Genomic DNA, 24,493 nt, shown 5'->3' with positions numbered 1-24,493 from the left:
CTCAACATGAAGATCCTCCTCTCAAAGGGTCAGCTGTTCCCAGCTCTGACAGCAGAGAGCACAGCTCACACCGTTTCCAGCACCTTCTGCCCTCACTACAGGGCCTGCAGTGGTTATTCTTAGGAGTCAGTGTCCACATGACCATCAGCTAACAGGGTCTGTATGTGACTTTCAAATGCCATGTTATCTTCAAAATATATTAATGATTGGAAAGTTTGGCCAGGATTTTATATACTTAGAAGAAATTCTGAATTTTCTACCGAGATGGAAAACAAACAAACAAACTTCGCTGATACAAAGCATACTCAAGTGGGTAGCAAATCAGGAACTTATTTTCCTCAACACTTCTGCTACCCTCAATCTATGCTCTCAAAAGACTTGGCAAAGCACACCCTGAGGGGGGAAGAACAGCCACCACCTGGTTCTGAAAATAAAGTTTTATTGGAATACAGCCATGGACTAATGTATGATCTTTCCCTGTCTTTGTGCTACAATGGCAAAGATGAGTAGTTACAATAGAGACAGCACACAAAGCCTACAATATTTTCTATCTGGACCTTTGGAAAAAAGAAAAGCTTACTGAATCCTGCCTTAAAGAGACAGACATCCACAGGGCACAGTGATGGAAGGACAATGCAGGCCAGTCAGGGGAGAAAAGCAGGGCTGTGAGGGGGAAGGGGGGAGCACAGAGGGGATGCTGAGAGGAAGGAGTGGGGGAGGCATGTGTGCAGAGGGCAACATGGGCTGACACACAGAGAGGCACTGGCCAGCCAGGCTACTTGAGACAGAGGTCAGGCCTCAGAAGGGAGCACATCCCATCCTTAGAAATCATCTCCAGAAACTTACAGACCTGAATGCAAATCCTGGTATGCATCAAACAGCTCCTGAAACTTCTGTTCAGCTTTGTATGCCCGGATGGTCCAGAGTCCCCGGAGAGAAGATGCTAAGTGGGAAAACACTGGGCTCCGAGCTGGGGAAGCAGAGACAGACACACATCAGAGAAAGTCAGGGAGGCTGGATGCGAGGAAACCACTGCCTCCCGGGCTCTGAGGTCACACGTCCTACCAAAGGGAATCCTCCATGTGACCCTCAAATTCCTGCTCACACCATGCTACACTTTAATGACCTGGGAATGAGAGATTCTCTTTGAAACTATCTTTGATCAAATTCAAAATCCCAGCTAGATTTAGATAAAGAAATTCTTTACTGGTTCTTTCATCAACATCCTCTCAAATATTTCTCCCTCCATATTCTTCTGGTATCTTTCCAGGTGGAAATTGCTCACAATTTATTAAAAGTATAGTGAAGTATAGTTGATTTACAATAATCTGCTAGTTTCAGGTATGCAGTATAGTCATTCAGTTCTTTTCTCTGATTATATTCCATTATAGGTTATTACAAGACACTGAATAAAATTCTCTGTGCTTTACACTTAATCCTTGTTATCTATATGACGTATTAATAGTAGTGTGTCTATTAATCCCATATTTCTAATTTGCTCCTCACTCTTTCCCAATGCCCTTTGGTAACCACAAGTTTGTTTTTTTATGCCACTGAGTCTATTTCTAGTTTGTGTATAGATTCATTTGTATTATTTTTAGATTTCATGTATAAGTGATATCATATGTGTCTTTCTCTGACTTTCTTTACTAAGAATAATACTCTCTAGATTCATCCATGTTGCTGCAAATGGCAATATTTCTTTTTTTTTTTCCCCCATAGGTGAGTAATTATCATTCACTAATTTTTTAACCAGTAGCATTTTAAACTTTAATTCCTCATTAGAGTCCTCACCACACTGAATTTTGATGAGCTACCTGTGCATTGATTCCACCTTAGATGAGTAACCAAGGGCTGAGATAGAGTCAGTGCATCCCCCACCCTGGACCGGAGCCAGACATAGGACAGGAATGAGATGAGTAAGAAAGTGGACAGTCTGCCACCTCCCCCATCCTGGGACTCTCCCTGCACCTGCGCCAGGATTCTCTGTATGGGTCACGGAGCACCTGGTTCTGCACTGCCCTTGTGCCCACAGGACCTGGCAGATGAGGAGCCTTTGAATAGTCTTGACTTCTGCTCCAGGAACATGATGGATGTTTTTATATCTGCCTGCTGGACACCTGTCCTGTTGTTTGGAGGGCACTGTGGCCTGTGATACTCACATCACCCTTTTAGAATCTGACAGTGGCCTCAGTGTCCCTCTTTTGAGTGACTTCATGTGGTTGGGGGCCTGATGTCACATGACTTCCCATTCATTTCCTGCCATCTTCTCTAAAAGCACACTGACCATGAGCACCAGGGTCAGGCTCTTGCCTGTCAGGGAACAGCTGGGCTGCAGGCTGCCAGGCAGGGAGGACCCTTACATTTCTTATTCCCCACCATGAATGAGGATGCAACTTGCTATTGCCAGGGGCACATGGTGAGCCTCTGACCTCTGTCTGGAATGAGTGATAACTTGAGCTGTATCAGCAGGAAATACTGACATCAATTTGTTACCTGTGTGGGTTCTAGAGAAGACCTGTTAGTACAACTAGGTTGTTTATGGGAAGTTAGTAATGCATCTTACATGAGGCTACAGAGATTTTATAAAATGATGGGGGAAAGAATCCAGGGGGAAACTCCAAACTGTTTTCAGGTCCTCACTCCTTAGTCCAGTATCTGAATGCCGGTCTGGTGACAATTTAGTCAGTAGAGACGTGTACCTGGGCACTGCACATTTGGAGGGGTTGAGGTACAAACAAGTAAAGACACAGAACCTCCTCTTGTGTTTAGTGTTCCCAGTTCTATAAAGAAGGAAGGAGCAGGGGCGGTCCTAAGATGGCAGAGGAATAAGATGGGGAGACCACTTTCTCCCCCACAAATTCATCAAAATACCATTTGAATGCTGTACAAATTCCACAAAACAACTTCTGAATGCTGGCAGAGGATGCCAGCCACCTAGAAAGGCAGCCCATTCTCTTTGAAAGGTGGTCACCTCTATCTCCTCCCTACCTCTTCTCTTCTCTGCCTAAATCTGTTGGATCTCTTTGGGTGTTCTAGGCTGTGGAGAACACGTAGGGAACTGATTACTGGTTGGATTGGTCTCTCTCCTTTTGACTCCCCCTCTTCTCCTCCTGGTCACCTCTATCTCCCTCCTCCTTCTTCTCTTCTCCATGTAACTCTGTGAACCTCTCTGGGTGTCCCTCACTGTGGAGAATCTTTTCATCATTAACCTAGATGTTTTATCATTGGTGCTGTATGGATGGGAAAGTCTGTATGGATGGGATGTAAGAATAAGACTGAAAGCCAGAGGCAGGAGGCTTAAATCCAAAACTTGAGAACACCAGAAAACTCATGGAACACTAATCAACAAGAGCTCATCCAAAAGCCTCCATTCCTACACTGAAACCAAGCTGCACCTAAGAGCCAACAAATTTCAGAGCAAGACATACATACCAAGCTAATTCTCCAACAACATAGGAACATAACCCCAAGCACTAAAATAAAGGTGGCCAAAAGTCACACCAAACCCATAGACATCTCAAAATTCACTACTGGACACTTCATTGCACTCCAGAGAGAAGAGATCCAGCTCCACCCACCAGAACACTGACGCAAGCTTCCCTAACCAGGAAACCTTGACAAGCCACTCGTCCAACCACACTCACAGGGAGGAACCCTCATAATAAAGAGGAACCACAAACTTTCAGCATACAGAAAGGCCACCCCAAACACAGCAATCTAAACAAAATGAAAAGGCAGAGAAATATTCAGCAGGTAAAGCAACATGATAAATGCCCACCAACCCAAACAAAAGAGGAGGAAATAGGGAATCTACCTAAAAATGAATTCAGAATAATGATCTGAATGATCAGTAAAAATGATCCAAAATCTTGAAAACAAAATGGAGTTACAGATAAATAATCTGGAGACAAGGATTGAGAAGATGCAAGAAAATTTTAACAAGGACTTAAAAGAAATAAAAAAGAGTCAATCAATAATGAATATGCAATAACTGAGACAAAAGCACTCTGGAGGGAACCAACAGTAGAATAACTGAGGCATAAAATAGGATAAGTGATGTCAAAGATAGAATGGTATAAATAAATGAAGCAGAGAGGAAAAAATAAAACGTATTAAAAGAAATCAGGACAATCTCAGAGACCTCTGGAACACTGTTAAACGCCCCAACATTCGAATCATAGGAGTCTCAAAAGAAGAAGACAAAAAGGAAGGCCATGAAAAAATACTTTAGGAGATAACAGCTGAAAAATTGCCTAAAATGGTGAAGGAAATAGCCACCAAAGTTCAAGAAAACTAGAGAGTCCCAAACAGGATAAACCCAAGACAAAACACCCCAAGACACATATTAATCAAATTAACAAACATCAAACACAAAGAACAAATATTAAAAATATCAAGGGAAAAGCAACACATAACACACTAGGGGATTTCCATAAGAATAACAGCTGATCTTTCAATAGAAACTCCTCAGGCCAGAAGGGAATGGCCAGACATACTTAAAGTGATGAAAGAGAAAAACCTACAACCCAGATTACTATACCCAGAAAGGATCTCATTCAAATATGAAGGAGAAATCAAAAGCTTTTCAGACACTCAAAAGCTGAGAGAATTTAGCACCACCAAACCAGCTCTTCAACAAATGCTAAAGGATCTTCTCTAGAAAGAAAACACAGAAAAGGTTTATAAACTCAAACCCAAAACAATAAAGTAAATGGCAATAGGATCATAATTATCAATAATTACCTTAAATGTAAATGGGTTGAATGCCCCAACCAAAAGACAAAGTCTGGCTGAATGGATACAAAAACAAGACCCCTATATATGCTGTCTACAAGAGACCCACCTCAAAACAAGGGACACATACTGACTGAAAGTGAAGGGCTAGAAAAAAATATTTCATGCAAATGGGGACCAAAAGAAAGCAGGAGTAGCCATACTCATATCAGATAAAATAGACTTTGAAATAAAGGATGTGAAAAGAGACAAAGAAGGAGTTTCTCAAGTGCACACAGAACCCTCTCCAGGATAGATCACATCCTGGGACATAAATCTAGCCTTGGTAAATTCAAAAAAAAATGAGATCATTTCAGTCATCTTTTCTGATCACCATGCAGTAAGATTAGATGTCAACTACAGGGGAAAAAAAACTATTAAAAATACAAACATATGGAGGCTAAAAAACACACTTCTGAATAACCAAAAAATCACAGAAGAAATCAAAAAAGAAATCAAAATACCCATAGAAACAAATCAAAATGAAAACACAACAACCCAAAACCTATATGATTCAGTAAAAGCAGTGCTAAGGGAAGGTTCATAGCAATACAAGCTTACCTCAAGAAACAAGAGAAAAATCAAATAAATAACCTAACTCTACACCTAAAGCAACTAGATAAGGAAGAAATGAAGAACCCAGGGGTTAGTAGAAGGAAAGGAATCATAAAAAATAGGGCAGAAATTAATGAAAAAGAAACAAAGGGGACTATAGCAAAAGTCAACAAAACTAAAAGCTGGTTCTTTGAGATGATAAATAAAACAGACAAACCATTAGCCAGACTCATCAAGAAAAACAGGGGAAAGGATCAAATCAACAAAATTAGAAATGAAAATGGAGAAATCACAACAGACAACACAGAAATACAAAGGATCATAAGAGACTACTATCAGCAACTATATGCCAAAAAATGGACAACTTAGAAGAAATGGATAAATTCTTAGAAAAGTATAACTTTCCAAAACTGAACCAGGAAGAAATAGAAAATCTTAACAGACCCATCACAAGCACGGAAATGGAAACTGTATTCAGAAATCTTCCAACAAACAAAAGCCCAGACTTCACAGGTGAATTCTACCAAAAATTTAGAGAAGAGCTAACACCTATTCTACTCAAACTCTTCCAGAAAATTGGAGAGGAAGGTAAACTCCCAAACTCATTTTATGAGGCCGCCATCACCCTAATAACAAAACCAGAAAAAGATGCCACAAAAAGAGAAAACTACAGGCCAATATCACTCATGAATATAGATGCAAAAAATCCTCAACAAAATTCTAGCAAACAGAATCCAATAACATATTAAAAAGGTCATACATCATGATCAAGTGGGATTTATCCCAGGGATGCAAGGATTCTTCAATATTCATAAATCAATCAATGTGATACACCACATTAACAAATTGAAAGATAAAAACCATATGATTATCTCAATAGATGCAGAGGAAGGCTTTGACAAAATTCAACATCCATTTATGATAAAAATTCTCCAGAAAGCAGGCATAGAAGGAACATACCTCAACATAATAAAAGCTATATATGACAAACCCACATCAAACATTATCCTCAATGGTGAAAAACTGAAAGCATTTCCCCTAAAATCAGGAATAAGACAAGGGTGCCCAGTCTCACCACTACTATTCAACATTGTTTTGGAAGTTTTAGCCACAGCACTCAGAGAAGAAAAAGAAACAAAAGGAATTCAGATTGGAAAAGAAGAAATAAAATTCACTGTTTGCAGATGACATGATCCTCTACATAGAAAACCCTAAAAACACCACCAGAAAATTACTAGAGCTAATCAATGAATATAGTGAAGTTGCAGGATATAAAATTAACACACAGAAATCCCTGCATTCCTATACACTAACAATGAGAAAACAAAAAGAGAAATTAAGGAAACAATTTCATTCACCATTGCAATGAAAAGAATAAAATGCTTAGGAATAAATCTACCTAAAGAAACAATAAGACCTGAATATAGAAAACTATAAAACACTGATAAAAGAAATCAAAGATGACACAAATAGAGGGAGAAATATATCATGTTCATGGATCAGAAGAATCAATATAGTGAAAAAGAGTATAGTATCCAAAGCAATCTATAGATTCAATGCAATACCTATCAAGCTACCAATGGTATTTTCCAGAGAACTACAACAAATAATTTCACAATTTATATGGAAATACAAAAAAAAACTCTAATAGCCAAAGCAATCTTAAGAAAGAAGAATGGAACTGGAGGAATCAACCTGCCTGACTTCAGACTATACTACAAAGCTACAGTCATCAAGACAGTATGGTACTGGCACAAAGTACCATAGATCAATGGAACAAAATAGAAAGCCCAGAGATAAACCCACGCACCTATGGACACCTTATCTTTGACAAAGGAGGCAAGAATACACAATGGAGAAAAGACGATCTTTTACAAGTGGTGCTGGGAAAACTGGTCAACCACTTGTGAAAGAATGAAACTAGAACACTAACACCATACACAAAAATAAACTCAAAATGGATGAAAGATCTAAATGTAAGACCAGAAACTATAAAACTCCTAGAGGAAAACATAGGCAAAACACTCTCCGACATAAATCACAGCAGGATCCTCTATGACCCATCTCCCAGAGTAATGGAAATAAAAGCAAAAATAAACAAATGGGATATAATTAAACTTAAAAGCTTTTGCACAATGAAGGAAACTATTAGCAAGGTGAAAAACAGCCTTCAGAATGGGAGAAAATAATAACAAATGAAGCAACTGACAAAGAAATAATCTCAAAAATATATAAGCAGCACCTGCAGCTCAATTCCAGAAAAATAAACGACCCAATCAAAAATGGACCAAAGAACTAAACAGGCATTTCTCCAAAGAAGACATACAGATGGCTAACAGACATGTGAAAAGACGCTCAACATTACTCAATATCAGAGAAATGCAAATCAAAACCACAATTAGGTACCATCTCATGCCAGTCAGAATGGCTGCTATCCAGAAGTCTACAAACAATAAGTACTGGAGAGGGTGCAGAGAAAAGGGAACTCTGTTACACTGTTGGTGGGAATGCAAACTAGTATAGTCACTATGAAGAATAGGGTGGAGATTCCTTTAAAAACTTCAAATAGAACTGCCATATGATTCAGCAATCCCACTGCTGGGAATACATACTGAGGAAATCAGAATTGAAAGAGACACATGTACCCCAATGTTCATTGCAGCACTGCTTACAATAGCTAGGACATGGAAGAAACCTATATGTCCATCAGTGAATGAATGGATAAGAAAGTTGTGGTACATATACATAATGGAATATTACTCAGCTATTAAAAAGAATGCTTTTGAATCAGTTCTAATGAGGTGGATGAAACTGGAACCTGTTATAAAGAGTGGAGTAAGTCAGAAAGAAAAACACCAATACAGTATATTAATGCATATATGTGGAATTTAGAAAGAGGAGCTACCCCACATCTGAGGTTAGGTGTGGCGGCCGAGAGGAGCTACCCTAGTCCAAGGCCAGGGGCGGCGGCCGGGAGGACCTACCCCCACCTCCAAGGAGTGGTGGCTGTGCGGGCACAGGAGGGCCTAGAGGAGCTATTCCATGTTCAAGGTCAGAATGGGTGGTGGTGAGGAGATACCCCTCATCCAAGGTACGGAGCAGTGGCTGTGCTTTGCTGGAGCAGCCCTGAAGAGATACCCCATGTCCAAGGTAAGAGAAACCCAAGAAAGATGGTAGGTGTTTCAAGAGGGCATCAGAGGGCAGATATACTGAAACCATACTCACAGAAAACTAGTCAATATAATTACACTAGGACCACAGCCTTGTCTACTTCAATGAAACTAAGCCATGCCCATGGGGCCACCCAAGATGGGCGGGTCATGGTGGAGAAGTCTGACAGAATGTGGTCCACTGGAGAAGGGAATGGCAAACCACTTCAGTATTCTTGCCTTGAGAACCCCATGAACAGTATGAAAAGGCAAAATGATAGGATACTGAAACAGGAACTCCCCAGGCCAGTAGGTGCCCAATATGCTACTGGAGATCAGTGGAGAAATAACTCCAGAAAGAATGAAGGGATGGAGCCAAAGCAAAAACAATACCCAGTTGTAGATGTGACTGGTGATAGAAGCAAGGTCCCATGCTGTAAAGTGCAATATTGCATAGGAACCTGGAATGTCAGGTCCATGAATCAAGGCAAATTGGAAGTGGTCAAACAAGAGATGGCAAGAGTGAATGTCAACATTCTAGGAATCAGCGAACTAAAATGGACTGGAATGGGTGAATTTAACTCAGATGACCATTATATCTACTACTGCGGGCAGGAATCCCTAAGAAGAAATGGAGTAGCCATCATGGTCAACAAAAGAGTCCAAAATGCAGTACTTGGATGCAATCTCAAAACGACAGAATGATCTCTGTTCATTTCCAAGGCAACCCATTCAATATCACAGTAATCCAAGTCTATGCCCCAACCAGTAACACTGAAGAAGCTGAAGTTGATAGGTTCTATGAAGACCTACAAGACCTTTTAGAACTAACACCCAAAAAAGATGTCCTTTTCATTATAGGGTACTGGAATGCAAAAGTAGGAAGTCAAGAAACACCTGGAGTAACAGGCAAAATTGGCCATGGAATACGGAATGAAGCAGAGCAAAGACTAATAGAGCTTTGCCAAGAAAATGTTCTGGTCATAGCAAACACCCTCTTCCAACAACACAAGAGAAGACTCTACACATGGACATCACCGGATGGTCAACACTGAAATCAGATGGATTATATTCTTTGCAGCCAAAGATGGACAAGCTCTATACAGTCAACAAAAACAAGACCAGGAGCTGACTGTGACTCAGATCATGAACTCCTTATTGCCACATTCAGACTGAAATTGAAGAAAGTAGGGAAAACCACTAGACCATTCAGGTATGACCTACATCAAATCCCTTATGACTATACAGTGGAAGTGAGAAATAGATTTAAGGGACTAGATCTGATAGATATAGTGCCTGATGATCTGTGGACTGAGGTTCATGACACTGTACAGGAGACAGGGATCAAGACAATCCCCATGGAAAAGAAATGCAAAAAAGCAAAATGGCTGTCTGAGGAGGACTTACAAATAGCTGTGAAAAGAAGAGAAGTAAAAAGCAAAGCAGAAAAGGAAAGATATAAGCATCTGAATGCAGAGTTCCAAAGAATAGCAAGAAGAGTTAAGAAAGCCTTCCTCAGTAATCAATACAAATAAATAGAAGAAAACAACAGAATGTGAAAGACTAGAGATCTCTTCAAGAAAATTAGAGATACCAAGGGAACATTTCATGTAAAAATGGGCTTGATAAAGGACAGAAATGGTATGGACCTAACAGAAACAGAAGATATTAAGAGGTGGCAAGAATACATAGAGAAATGTACAAAAAAGATCTTCACAACCAAGATAATCACGATGGTGTGATCACTGTCCTAGAGCCAGACATCCTGGAATGTGAAGTCAAGTGGGCCTTAGAAAGCATCACTACGAACATAGCTAGTGGAGGTGATGAAATTCCAGTTGAGCTATTCCAAATCCTGAAAGATGATGCTGTGAAAGTGCTGCACTCAATATGCCAGCAAATTTGGAAAGCTCAGCAATGGCCACAGGACTGGAAAAGGTCAGTTTTTATTTCAATCCCAAAGAAAGGCAATGCCAAAGAATGCTCAAACTACCGCACAATTGCACTCATCTCACACGCTGGTAAAGTAATGCTCAAAATTCTCCAAGCCAGGCTTCAGCAATATGTGAACTGTGAACTTACAGTTGTTCAAGCTGGTTTTAGAAAAGGCAGAGGAACCAGAGACCAAATTGCCAACATCCGCTGGATCATCAAAAAAGCAACAGAGTTCCAGAAAAACATCGATTTCTGCTTTATTGACTATGGCAAAGCCTTTGACTGTATGTATCACAATAAACTGTGGAAAATTCTGAAAGAGATGGGAATACCAGACCACCTGATCTGCCTCTTGAGAAATTTGTATGCAGGTCAGGAAGCAACAGTTAGAACTGGACATGGAACAACAGACTGGTTCCAAATAAGAAAAGGAGTGCATCAAGGCTGTATATTGTCACCCTGCTTATTTAACTTATAATCAGAGTACATCATGAGAAATGCTGGGCTGGAAGAAGCACAAGCTGGAATCAAGATTGCAGGGAGAAATATCAATAACCTCAGATATGCAGATGACACCACCCTTATGGCAGAAAGTGAAGAAGAACTAAAAAGCCTCTTGATGAAGATGAAAGAGGAGCGTGAAAAAGTTGGCTTAAAGTTGAACATTCAGAAAACGAAGATCATGGCATCTGGTCCCATCACTTCATGGGAAATAGATGGGGAAACAATGGAAACAGTGTCAGACTTTATTTTTGGGGCTCGAAAATCACTGCAGATGGTGACTGCAGCCATGAAATTAAAGGACGCTTACTCCTTGGAAGAAAAGTTATGACCAACCTAGATAGCATATTCAAAAGCAGAGACATTACTTTGCCAACAAAGGTTCATCTAGTCAAGGCTATGGTTTTTCCGGTGTTCATGTATGGATGTGAGAGTTGGACTGTGAAGAAAGTTGAGCGCTGAAGAATTGATGCTTTTGAACTGTGGTGTTGGAGAAGACTCTTGAGAGTTCCTTGGACTGCAAGGAGATCCAACCAGTCCATTCTGAAGGAGATCAGCCCTCGTATTTCTTTGGAGGGAATGATGCTGAAGCTGAAACTCCAGTACTTTGGCCACCTCATGCGAAGAGTTGACTCATTGGAAAAGACTCTGATGTTGGGAGGGATTGGGGGCAGGAGGAGAAGGGGACGCCAGAGGATGAGATGGCTGGATGGCATCACTGACTCGATGGATGTGAGTCTGAGTGAACTCCGGGAGTTGGTGATGGACAGGGTGGCCTGGCGTGCTGCGATTCATGGGGTTGCAAAGAGTTGGACACGACTGAGTGACTGAACTGAACTGAACTGAAGAAAGATGGTAACAATGACCCTATATGCGAGACAACAAAACAGACACAGATGTAAAGAGCAGACTTTTGGACTCTGTGGGAGAAGGCGAGGGTGGGATGATTTGAGAGAGTAGTATGAAACATGTATGTTACCATATGTGAAACAGATCACCAGTCCAGGTTCAATGCATGAGACAGGGTTCTCAGGCCCAGTGTACGGGGATGACCCTGAGGGATGGGATGGGAAGGAGGTGGGAGGTGGGTTCAGGATGGGGAGCACATGTACACCCTTGGCTGTTTCATGTCAGTGTATGGCAAAAACCACTACAATATTGTAAAGTAATTAGCCTCCAATTAAAATAAATAAATGAATTTTTTTTAAAAAGATGGAAGGAGCTGCTTCCTCTTGTAAGTCACTGGGGCTCAGAGAGGGTGGAAAGCCCTGGGCTAGGGGAGGACAGCCTGGGCTAGGGGCCAGGTGACCATCCACTCAGCTCTGAGTGGGACTCTTTCCTGCCTGGGACATCTGACCGGGAACCTAACTGTTAGACACTCAGCTGTAATATTGCTTTAAAGAAAAACCCTTCTCTGACCAGCGATATGTTCTAATCTTTCCCCTTTTTACTTCATTTAGGCACAGAGCTGAAAGTGATTCAGTGATGCTTTTGATCATCCAGTTATGTACCTGTGTTCTCATTTCAGCATCCACACTGCTCTCTCTCTTCACTCTATTGAGTAACTTTTTAGCTGCCTATAACTTTGTGTTGTAAGAGCAACATAAACTCAGATTGAGCTCAAGCTCCAAATAAGAAATTCTGGGAGCTGTGTTCAGGTCTTTTCTGTATTCCTACCAGATGTCCCAGTCACCCTCAGAACTCATCCAGTCTGGACACTGGGTGCTCACAGGGATGATACAGGTGAATTCTGGGGCTCATCATTCTGTCAGGAGGACCTGAAAACCCAGCTCCAGAGAGCAGAGAAAACTCACAAGAACCAGGCTCCCATTTCCACTCCACAGAGAGTGACATCAACACTGTTCATCACAGACAGGGCTTCTGAACAGGAAGCAGACGTGGCTGTTCCCCCAGGGAAAGTCCTGGAGTGAACTCTTCGGCGTGGCCTCCCTCACCTGCTTCCCTGTCAGGAGATCAAAGTGCAGCTGATTCTCTCCAGCAGGGATGGAAGGTGGGGTCGACTTTATAAACCAGGTATCATCTCATCCTTGAAAACCAGGGAACCCAAACACCCCATCACCTACTTCACCTCAAACCCAAGAGTTATAGTCCAGGGAATCTGGAGCCATGAAAATCTATCCTTTTTCTTTCAAACCCCATTAGGGCTGAGAAGAATGCCAGGATGAGTGAACTGGAAGGTCTACCAAAAAGTTAAGTAGAACATGGGGAGAGGGGATGTCAAGGCTCTGTTGTTATGTTGCCCAAAGTAGCATCTTTTTCCCACAAGCACTGAGCTCGCTGTCTTGAAGCAGACTATGTCACAGCCATAGCTTCAGCCCACAGTCACGTGTATAAACCTACTGTTCACAGGACTGACAGCTGTGTTTCCCATAACCCTGAGGACATTTGGGAACACACCCCACAAGTGTGGGGTGCAGATCTTCCTTGACAGGGAAATCTCTCTGGCTGATAGCCCTGTTGCAGGTTATTATTCAAGCTATGTGAGACCTGCTAGTTTTGAATAAGTTCTCAGTTGCCTCTTGTCCAAGGTTCTAATGCCTTTGGTAGTGGCCAGAAGGCACTCTACAAGAATCTACTCAACAAATCCTCTTGAGACCCCCAGAGACTAAGGGATTAAGAGCACTGACTGCCCAGTATTAACTATATTAACCCATCCAAGTGATAGATCTGGGCATAAGACCCACACTATCTTATTCCCAAGGTTTTGCTTTTAATCACAGCTGCAGTGTCTCAGAGGGAGAATAATCAGGGTTAAGAATGCCTGTGTGTGGTGATGTGCATTTTTCTCCAGACTTTGTTATTTGTGTTCAGAAAACCACCAAATCTTACTCAGCTAATATCCAACAGCCTTAGCCATTATTGCATATCTTATTAATCACCTTGTGCTCAGTCACTTCTGTTATGTCCAACTCTTTGCAACCCCATGGACTGTGTAGCCCACCAGGCTCCTCTGTCCATGGAATTCTCCACGGAAGAATACCTAGATCTTCCTAACCCAGGGATTGAACCCGCATCTCTGACATCCCCTGCATTTACAACTAGCACCATCTGGGAAGCCCCATTAATTACCTTATGTTGAACAAAGCCCCTGGGAATCTGGCATGAGAGCCCCTTAAAACAGGTGTATTAGGATCATGGATTAGGATCATTCTCACTTTCTCAGTTGCTCAATCATGTCTGACTCTTTGAGACCCCATGGACTGTAGTCTGCCACACTCCTCTGTCCCTCGAATTATCCAGGCAAGAATACTGGAGTGGATTGCCATGTTCTCCTTCAGGGGATCTTCACAACCCAGGGATTGAACCTGTTTCCTGTGTCTCCTACATTGACAGGTGGATTCTTTATCAATGAGACACCTGGGAAGCCCTAAAATACACTATCAGTTACTATTTAGAGGAAGCAGCAGTGTTATTATTTACAGCACAGACCTACCTCCCCAGGTTCGTAGGTGTCCAATATGCAACTGGAGAAGAGCAGAGAAATATCTCCAGAAGGAATGAAGAGGCTAAGCAAAAGCAGAGACAATGCCTAGTTGTAGACGTGTCTGGTGGCGAAAAAAAGTCCAATGATGTAAAGAACTATACTTCATAGGAACCTGGAATGTTGGGTCCATTAATCAAGGTAAATTGGAAGTGGTCAAATAGGTGCTGGATGGCAAGAGTGAACATTGGCATTTTTGGAATCAATGAACTAAAATGGATGGGAATGGGAGAATTTAATTCAGATGACCATTATATCTACTACTGTGGGAAAGAATCCATTAGAAGAAATGGAGTAGCGCTCATAGTCAACAAGAGTCCAAAATGCAGTGCTTGGATGCAATCTCAAAAATGAGAGAATGATCTCCATACATTTCCAAAGCAAAGCATACAATATCACGATAATCCAAACCTAAGCCCCAACCACTAATGCCAAGGAAGCTGAAGTTGAATGGCTCTATGAAGACCTATAAGACATCCTAGAATTAATACACACACACACACACACACACACACACACACACACACACACACACACACAGTCATTTTCATCATAGGGGACTAGAATGCAAAAGTAGGAAGTCAAGAGATACCTGGAGTAACAGTTTGACCTTGGATTACAAAACGAAGCAGAGCAAAGGCTAACAGAGTTTTGCCAAGAGAACACACTGGTCATAGAAAACAACCTCTTCCAACAACACAAGAGAAGACTCTACACGTGGACATCACCAGATGGTCAATACTGAAATAAGATTGATTATATTCTTGGCAGCCAAAGATGCAGAAGCTCTATACAGTGAGCAAAAACAGGACCGGGAGTTGACTGTGGCTCAGATCATGAACTCCTTATTGCAAAAATCACACTTAAATTGAAAAAAGTATAGAAAACCACTAGACCATTCAGGTATAACCTAAATCAACCTAAGTCAAATCCCTTATGATTATACAGTAGAAGTAACAAATAGATTCAAGGGATTAGATATGGTAGACAGAATGCCTGAAGAACTATGGACAGAGGTTCATGACATTGTACAGGAGGCGGTGATCAAAACCATCCCTGAGAAAAAGAGATGTGAAAAGGCAAAGTCGTTGTCTGAGGAGGCCTTACAAATATCTGAGAAAATAAGAGACTCTAAAGGCAAAGGAGAAAAGGAAAAATATACTCATTTCAATGCAGAGTTCTAAAGAATATCAAGGTGAGATAAGAAAGCCTTCCTCAGTGATCAATGCAAAGAAATAGAGGAAAACAACAGATAAGAAAGACTAGAGATTTCTTCAAGAAAATTAGATATAACAAAAGAACAGTTCATGTAAAGATGGGTGCAATAAAGGACAGAAATGGAATGAACCTAACAGAAGCAGAAGATAATAGGAAGAGGGGGCAAGAATACAAGAAGAACTATACAAAAATATCTTAATGACTTGGATAACCACTATGGTGGGATAAAAAACCTAGAGCCAGACATCCTGGAATGTGAAGTCAAGTGGGCCTTAGGAAACATCACTACAAACAAACCTTGTGCAGGTAATAGAATTCCAGTTGAGCTATTTCAAATCCTAAAAGATGATGCTGTTAAAGTGCTGCATTCAATATGCCAGCAAATTTGGAAAACTCAGTAGTGACCACAGGACTGGAAAAGGTCAGTTTTCATTCCAATCCCAAAGAAGGGCAATGGCAAAGAATGTTCTAACTACCACACAGTAGCACTCATTTCACATGCTAGCAGGGTAATGCTCAAAACCCTTCAAGGCAGGCTTCAACACTATGTGAACCAAGAACTTTCATATGTACAAGCTTGATTTAGAAATGACGGAGGAACCAGAGATCAAATTGCCAACATTCATCAGATCATAGTAAAAGCAAGAGAATTACAGAAATACACCTATTTCTGCTTCATTGACTATGCTCAAGCCTTTGTGTGGATCACAATAAACTGAAATTTCTTCAAGAGATGGGAATACCACACCACCTTACCTACCTCCTAAGAAACCTGTACTCAGGTCAAGAAGCAACAGTTAGAACCAGACATGAAACAATAGACTGCTTCCAAACTGGGAAAAGAGTATGTCAAGGCTGTATATTGTCACCCTACTAATTTAACTTCTATGCAGAGTACATCATGCAAAATGTCAGACTGAATGAAGCACATACTGGAATCAAGATTGCTGGGAGAAATATCAAACTCAGATATGCAGATACCACCACCCTTATGGCAGAAAGTGAAGAGGAATGAAAGAACCTCTTGATGAAGGTGAAAGAGGAGAGTGGAATATTTGGCAGGCAAATGTCTGTCTAGTCAAAGCTAGGTTTTTTTCAGAACAAGACCCAGTTTCCCTCTCAGTCAGTTTCTCCCATCAAGAAGCTTCCATAAGCCTCTTATCCTTCTCCATCAGAAGGCAGACAGACTGAAAACCACAGTCACAGAAAATGAACAAACCTGATCACATAGACCACAGCCTTGTCTAACTCAGTGAAACTATGAGCCATGCTGTGTAGGGCCACCCAAGACAAACAGGTCATGGTGGAGAATTCTGACTAAACGTGGTCCACTGGAGAAGGGAATGGAAAACCACTGAGTATTCTTGCCTTGAGAACCCCATGAACAGTTGAAAAGGCAAAAAGATAGGACACTGCAAGATGAACTTCCCAGGTCGGTAGGTGCCCAATATGCTACTAGAGATCAGTGGAGATATAACTCCGGAAAGAATGAAGAGACAGAGCCAAAGCAAAAACAACACCCAGTTGTGGATGTGACTGCTGATGCAAGTAAATCTGATGCTATAAAGAGCAATATTGCATAGGAATCTGGAATGTTATGTCCATGAATCAAGGCAAATTGGAAGTGGTCAAACAGGAGACGGCAAGAGCAAACATCGAAATGAATGAGTGAACATCGAAATGAATGAGTGAACATCAAAATGAATAAGTGAACAAAAATAGACTGGAATGGATAAATTTAACTCAGATGACCATTATATTTACTACTGTGGGCAAGAATCCCTTAGAAGAAATGGAGTAGCCATCACATTCAAGAGTCTGAATGCAGTACTTGGATGCAATCTCAAAAATGACAGAATGATTTCTGTTCATTTTCAAGGCAAACCATTCAATATCACAGTAATCCAAGTCTATACCCCAAGCAGCAATGCTGAAGAAGCTGAAGTTCAATCGTTCTATGAAGACCTACAAGACCTTCTAGAACTAATACCCCCCAAAAGATGTCCTTTTCATTATAGGGGACTGGAGTGCAAAAGTAGCAAGTCAAGAAACACATGGAGTAACAGCCAAATTTGGCCTTGGAGTACAAAATGAAGCAGGGGAAAGCCTAATAGAGTTTTGCCAAGAGAACACACTGGTGATAGCAAATAACCTCTTCAAACACCACAAGAGAAGACTCTACACATTGACATCACCAGATGGCCAACACTGAAGTCATATTGATTATATGCTTTGCAGCCAAAGTTGGAGAAGCTCTATAGAGTCAGCAGAAAAAAGACCAGGAGCAGACTGTGGCTCAGATCATGAATGCCTTATTGCCAAATTCAGACTTAAATTCAAGAAAATAGGGAAAACTAGACCATTCAGGTATGATGCAAATCAAATCCCTTATGATTATACAGTGGAAGTGAGAAATAGATTCAAGGGATTAGATCAGATAGACAGAATGCCTGAAGAACTATGGGCAGAGGTTCCTGACATTGTACAGGAGGCAGGGATTAAGACCATCCCCAGGAAAAAGAAGTTCAAAAAGGCAAAATGGTTGTCTGAGGAGGTCTTTCAAACAGCTATGAAAAGAAGTTAAGCAAAAGGCAAAGGAGAAACGTAAAGATATACCCATTTGAATGTAGAGTACCAAAGAATAGCAAAGAGAGATAAGAGAACCTTCCTCAGTGATCGATGCAAAGAAATAGATGAAAACAATAGACTGTGAAAGACTAGAGATCTCTTCAAGAAAATTAGAGATACCAAGGGAATATTTCATGCAAAGACGGACACAATAAAGGACACAAATGGTATGGACCTAACAGAAGCAGAAGATACTAAGACAAGGTGGCAAGAAAACACAGAAGAGCTAATCAAAAAAGATCTTCATGATCCAGATAACCACGATAGTGTGATCACACTCACCTAGAGCCAGACATCCTGGAATGTGAAATCAAGTGGGCCTTAGGAAGCATCACGACCAATAAAGCTAGTGGAGGTGATGGAATTCCAGCTGACCTATTTCAAATCCTAAAAGAGGATGCTGTGTAAGTGCTGCACTCAATATGCCAGCAAATTTGGAAAGCTCAGCAGTGGCCACAGGACTGGAAAAGGTCAGTTTTCATTCCAACCCCAAAGAAAGGCAATGCCAAAGAATGCTCAAACTACCACACAATTGCACTCATCTCACACGCTAGTAAAATAATCCTCAAAATTCTCCAAGCCAGGCTTCAGCAATATGTGAACCGTGAACTTCCTGATGTTCAAGCTGGTTTTAGAAAAGGCAGAGGAACCAGAGATCAAATTGCCAATATCCGCTGGATTATGGACAAAGCAAGAGAGTTCCAGAAAAGCATCTATTTCTGCTTTATTGACTATGCCAAAGCCTTTGACTGTGTAGATCACAACAAACTGTGGAAAATTCTTCAAGAGATGGGAATACCAGACCACGTTACCTGCCTCCTGAGAAATCTGTATGCAGGTCCGGAAGCAACAATTAGAACTGGACATGAAACAACAGACTGGTTCCAAATCGGGAAAGGAGTACATCAAGGCTGTATATTGTCACCCTGCTTATTTAACTTACATGCAGAGTACATCATGAGAAATGCTGGGCTAAAGGAAGCACAAGCTGGAATCAAGATTGCCAGGAGAAATATCAAGAACCTGAGATATACAGATGACATCACCCTTATGGCAGAAAGCAAAGAACTAAAGATCCTCTTGATGAAAGTGAAAGAGGAGAGTGAAAAGGTTGGCTTAAAGCTCAACATTCAGAAAACAAAGATCATGGCATCCAGTCCCATAACTTCATGGTTTGGGGAAACAATGGAAACAGTGAGAGACATTAATTTCTTGGGCTCCAAAATCATTGCAGATGGTGACTGCAGCCAGGAAATTAAAAGATGCTTGCTCTTTGGAAGAAAAGCTATGACCAAACTAGACAGCATATTAAAAAGCAGAGACATTACTTTGCCAACAAAGGTCCATCTAGTCAAAGCTATATTTTTTCCTGTAGTCGTGTATGGATGTGAGTATTGGACTATAAAGAAAGCTGAGTACAGAAGAATTGATGCTTTTGAACTGTGGTGTTGGAGGAAACTCTTGAGAGCCCCTTGGACTGCACAGAGATCCAACCAGTCCATCCTAAAGGAAATCAGTCCTGAATATTCATTGGAAGGACCGATGCTGAAGGTGAAACTCCAATACTTTGGCTACCTGATGCCAAGAACTGACTCATTGGAAAAGACCCTGATGCTGGGAAAGATTGAAGGTGGGAGGAGAAGGGGATAACAGAGGATGAGATGGTTGGATGGCATCACCGACTCAGTGGACATGAGTTTGAGTAAACTCCAGGAGTTGGTCATGGACAGGGAGGCCTGGCGTGCTGCTGTCCATAGAGTTGCAAAGAGTCAGACAGGACTGAACTGAATTGAACTGATGGTTTTTCTAGTAGTCATATATAGATGTGAGAGTAGGACCATAAAGAAAGCTTAACACAGAAGAACTGATATTTTTGAACTGTGGTGTTGGAGAATACTCTTGAAAGTCCCTTGGACTGCAAGGAGATCAAACCAGTCCATCCTAAAAGAAATCAACCCTAAATAGTCATTGGAAGAACTGATGCTCAAGCTTAAGCTGCACTACTTTGACTGCCTGATGTGAAGAGCTGACTCATTGGAAAAGATTCATGATGATGGGAAAGATTGAAGGCAGGAGGAGAAGTAGATGACAGAGGATGAGATAGTTGGATGGCATCACCAACTCAGCCAACATGGGTTTGAGCAAACTCTGGGAGGTAATGAAGGACGGAGAAGCTTGGTGTGCTGCAGACCATGAGGTCTTGGACTTGAATTAGGGACTGAACACTACCACCGCCAGCAGCTAGAGAGAAAACATAAACAGTTCTAATCAACTGGCCACCACATGTGGTTATCTGGGGTGTGCAGGAGGAGTACCTGGATTAAACTCATTGTCTAACTTACTGCAGCCTACTAGGTGCAAAAAATCCAAATATTCCACAGTGATGGTGCCAAAGTCCTCAGACTCTCCAGATCAAATATTGAGAAAATTCTGTACTGCTTCTTGATAAAAGCCTCAGGAGAAATTCTTCTCTCCACTTTCATATGAATGGGTGATGGCCCTTGTCCCCGGCAAAAATTTCTGTCAAACATTTTTTCTGGAATAAACCCTCTTTGAACGTACCATAGACCTGTTTTGCAACAAAACTGTTGAATGACTTCCTTTCATGGGTGGCCTCAAAGTATAAAACATCTGAAACCTTGACTACACAGAAGATTGGATGGAGCTTATCGCTTCCTCTTCTGCCTCCCCAGGTCCTACCATCCTACCAAGTCATCAGCAGAATGTCACACACACCTGGACTCTACTGCTCTCCCTCCATCCAAACACCTCACAAGACCAGACCTCATGGGAGGTCACCTGCTTCTCTTGATGAATGCAAATTTCTTTTATAGATTTTATGAAATTTGTGATCACTATCCTTTTCACAAATAAAGATAAGTACCTCAAGTGTTTACTATTAAAAACAAAACACACAATTGCCACACACACACACACACACACACACAAAACTCCTTTGACTGGATTAACTGAGACTTTTTTCCATTTGGTAAGTACAGAGAATCATAGGATTCAATATGCTTCTGTTCTTGGCTTGGTTTCTAGAAAGTAAAGTTGGTATTAATTTGCAATAATTATTCATGTTTGAGGTCTCTGCTACAAACATATTCTCTCCTTACTTTTTAGCTATTGTTTTTATAACTTAAAAAATATGTAACAATGTATTTTCTTCATTATTTATTAATATTGATGAAATGTATGCATTAAGAATGACATAAATTCAATTCTTCCATCATCTGTGATTACCTGTAGAATAGAATAATTAATCATAAAATGTGTTCCCCATTATTTTGTTTTTTGGCTGCACCTTGCAGCCAAAACCAAGACCTTGCAGGATCTAGTTCCACAACCAAGGACTGAAGTAGTGGCTCCCACAGTGGAAGCACAGATTCTCAACCACAGGACCTCCAGGGAAGTCCCTGTTCCCCATTATTCTAAAACTAGGAAGGTGTATGGAGTAATCAACTAAATGCATACTGAACAGATCCCCATCCTGTGTTCTCATAGGGGATTATTTTCAGCATCATTTATATAAATAGTTTTGAGAAAGGAGTATACAAACAGTGTGGTGTCACGCAAATACTGGTAATAATAAAGAACAAACCTGAAACTAACAGGGCTTATCTTTTCAATAGAGCTTCCCTGGTGGCTCAGACATTAAAGAATCCACCAGCAATGCAGGAGACCTGGGTTCAACACCTGGGTCAGGAAGATCCTCTGGAGAATGGAATGGCTACCCACTCCAGTATTCTTGCCTGGAGAATCCATGGACAGAGGAGCCTGGTGGGCTACAGTTCATGGGGTCACAAAGGGAGTCAACATAACTGATGACTAACACACATCTTTTCAATACATTTAACAATTACAATTTACTTGAATGTGTTAAACAATGTATTTTTCAAATATATCACTTCTGACATGTATTTCCTGAGGTCTCCTAATCTTTTCCTTTCCTTGTCAGGTCTGGTAACTTCAGGAGAAGAAAAATCCTCTATATTAGTTCCAACATGATGAAATACTTTCAAGAACAGTATTCACAGGGTGGATACTCTTGTGTAAGAAAGTGTGTCGTGAACAAGACAGAAATGGTCCCTGTCCTCATGGTGCTCACATCTGTCCTCCTTGGGCTAAAATGCAAAGTGCAGATGACCCACCATCAGCTCCATTTACCTTAAGGGCCAAACCTACTCTCAGGGGCCATAACTTTCAATCACCTAATGTTAACAGTAAGAAATTCCACAGAACAGTCTAAGGAATTTCAGGGGTCTGGTTAATTGCCATACAAATGGAAGCCAGCACGCACTGTCATCCCAAACTGAGAGCCCAGGTACTCACTTGTACATTCCAGGCGTTTCACATCTCGTGATGTCTCTAAGAAATATCGCCGAAGAGCAAAGAAAAGGATGCCAAGGGGAATCACAGGTATAGAAATCCAAGGAATTGCAGCCACCATCACACCCACCACACCAATCACAAGTAGAAATGTCTGAAATAGCAAAAATACAGAGGCCTGCATGTCAAGGATACTTTCCAAAGATAAACTTTAATGATTTGCTCTTAAGATTAAACTCCTTTCCTTGAAAAACTTGTTCGAACAGCAGGGAATGCTTTCCCTTCCAAAGAAATAAAATTATAGTTGGCCCTCATGATATTTGTTGCATGCACCAACACTTTGATAAGAACTTTCTAGGTATCAGCTCTTCTGATACACTCAGTAGTCCTTTGAGGCAGGCATGACTAGTTTCAACAGATTAGAATATTTGAGGTTCAGAGAGTAGGAGTTGAATCCCAAACTATCAGGAGTCATCAGGTGTTACTAAAAAGATGAGTGAGCAGGTATCACAGATAAGGAATCCAGACACCTTAGCTATGCATGTAGGGATAAAGAAGTGGTTAATTACAAATTCAGTGTAAAATATTCAGTAATAGTATTTTCTAAGTTTAGAAATGGAGGAGTGAGGCACAGGGTGAGAAGAAGCAACTTGATGGAGACTAAGTCATGGAGCTGGGAAGCCCATGTCATGTGCCATTACAACACATTTAAACGCCCAACATACAGCCATCCTTCTATCATTAGACTAAGTATTCAGTTCAGTTCAGTTCAGTCGCTCAGTCATGTCTGACTCTTTGTGACCCCATGGACTACAGCATGCCAGGCTCCCATGTCGTTCACCAACTCTTGGAGCTTGCTCAAACTCATGCCCATCGAGTCGGTGATGCCATCCCACTATCTCATCCCCTATCATCCCCTTCTCCTTCTGCCTTCAATATTTCCCAGCATCAGGGTCTTTTTCCAATGAATCAGTTCTTTGCATCAGGTGGCCAAAGTATTGGAGCTTTAGCATCAGTCCTTCCAATGCATATTCAGGACTGATTTCATTTAGGATTGACTGGTTTGGTCTCCTTGCAGTCCAAAGGACTCTCAAGAGTATTCTCCAAGCTCAGCTTTGTTTAGAGTCCAATTCTCACATCCATACCTGACTACTGGAAAAACAATAGCTTTGACTAGATGGACCTTGGTCAGCAAAGTAATGTATCTGCTTTTTAATATGCTGTCTAGGTGGGGCATAGCTTTTCTTCCAAGGAGCAAACATCTTTTAATTTCATGGCCACAGTCACCATCTGCAGTGACTTTGGAGCCCAAGAAAATAAAGCTTGTCACTGTTTCCATTGTTTCCCCATCTACCGGCCATGAAGTGATGATGGGACTGGATGCCATGATCTTAGTTTTCTGAATGTTGAGCTTTAAGCCAACTTTTTCACTCTTCTTTTTCAATGTCATCAAGAAGTTCTTTAGTTCTTCTTTGTTTTCTGCCATAAGGGTGGGGTCATCTGCATATCTCTGGTTCTTGATATTGCTCCTGGCAATCTTGATTCCAGCTCGTGCTTCATCCAGCCTAGCATTTCACATTATGCACTCTGCATGTAAGTTAAATAATCAGGGTGACAATATACAGCCTTGACATACTCCTTTCCCGATTTGGAACCAGTCTGTTGTTCCATGACCAGTCCTAACTGTTGCTTCCTGACCTACATACACAGTTCTCAGGAGGAAGTTCAGGTGGTCTGGTATTCCCATCTCTTGAAGAATGTTCCAGTTTGTTGTGATCCACACAGTGAAAGGCTTTGGCATAGTCAATAAAGAAGAAGTAGATGTTTTTCTGGAACTCTCTTGCTTTTATGATGATCCAACAGATGTTGGCAATTTGATCTCTGGTTCCTCTGCCTT

The 24,493-nt window shown here is 41.2% G+C and overlaps 1 protein-coding gene across 1 annotated transcript in view; it reads right to left on the bottom strand.

Moving 5' to 3' along the window:
* LOC109567084 (ATP-binding cassette sub-family C member 4-like) overlaps window positions 1-22,732 on the bottom strand; it is a 62,979-nt gene extending 40,247 nt beyond the window's left edge. Inside the window, exons 1-2 of the mRNA XM_070799970.1 lie at window positions 22,600-22,732; window positions 851-970 (exon numbers count right to left, since the gene is read on the bottom strand). Of these exons, the coding sequence (XP_070656071.1) occupies window positions 851-970; window positions 22,600-22,717 (238 nt within the window). The 5' untranslated portion in view covers window positions 22,718-22,732. The remainder of the gene's footprint in view (window positions 1-850; window positions 971-22,599) is intronic.
* Window positions 22,733-24,493: the final 1,761 nt, after the last annotated feature.

The sequence above is a fragment of the Bos indicus genome, chromosome 12 (assembly GCF_029378745.1).
Source record: "Bos indicus isolate NIAB-ARS_2022 breed Sahiwal x Tharparkar chromosome 12, NIAB-ARS_B.indTharparkar_mat_pri_1.0, whole genome shotgun sequence".
NCBI classification, from domain to species: domain Eukaryota; kingdom Metazoa; phylum Chordata; class Mammalia; order Artiodactyla; family Bovidae; genus Bos; species Bos indicus.
The sequence above is the reverse complement of the archived record's forward strand: the minus strand, read 5'-3'. Positions and strand labels throughout refer to the sequence as shown.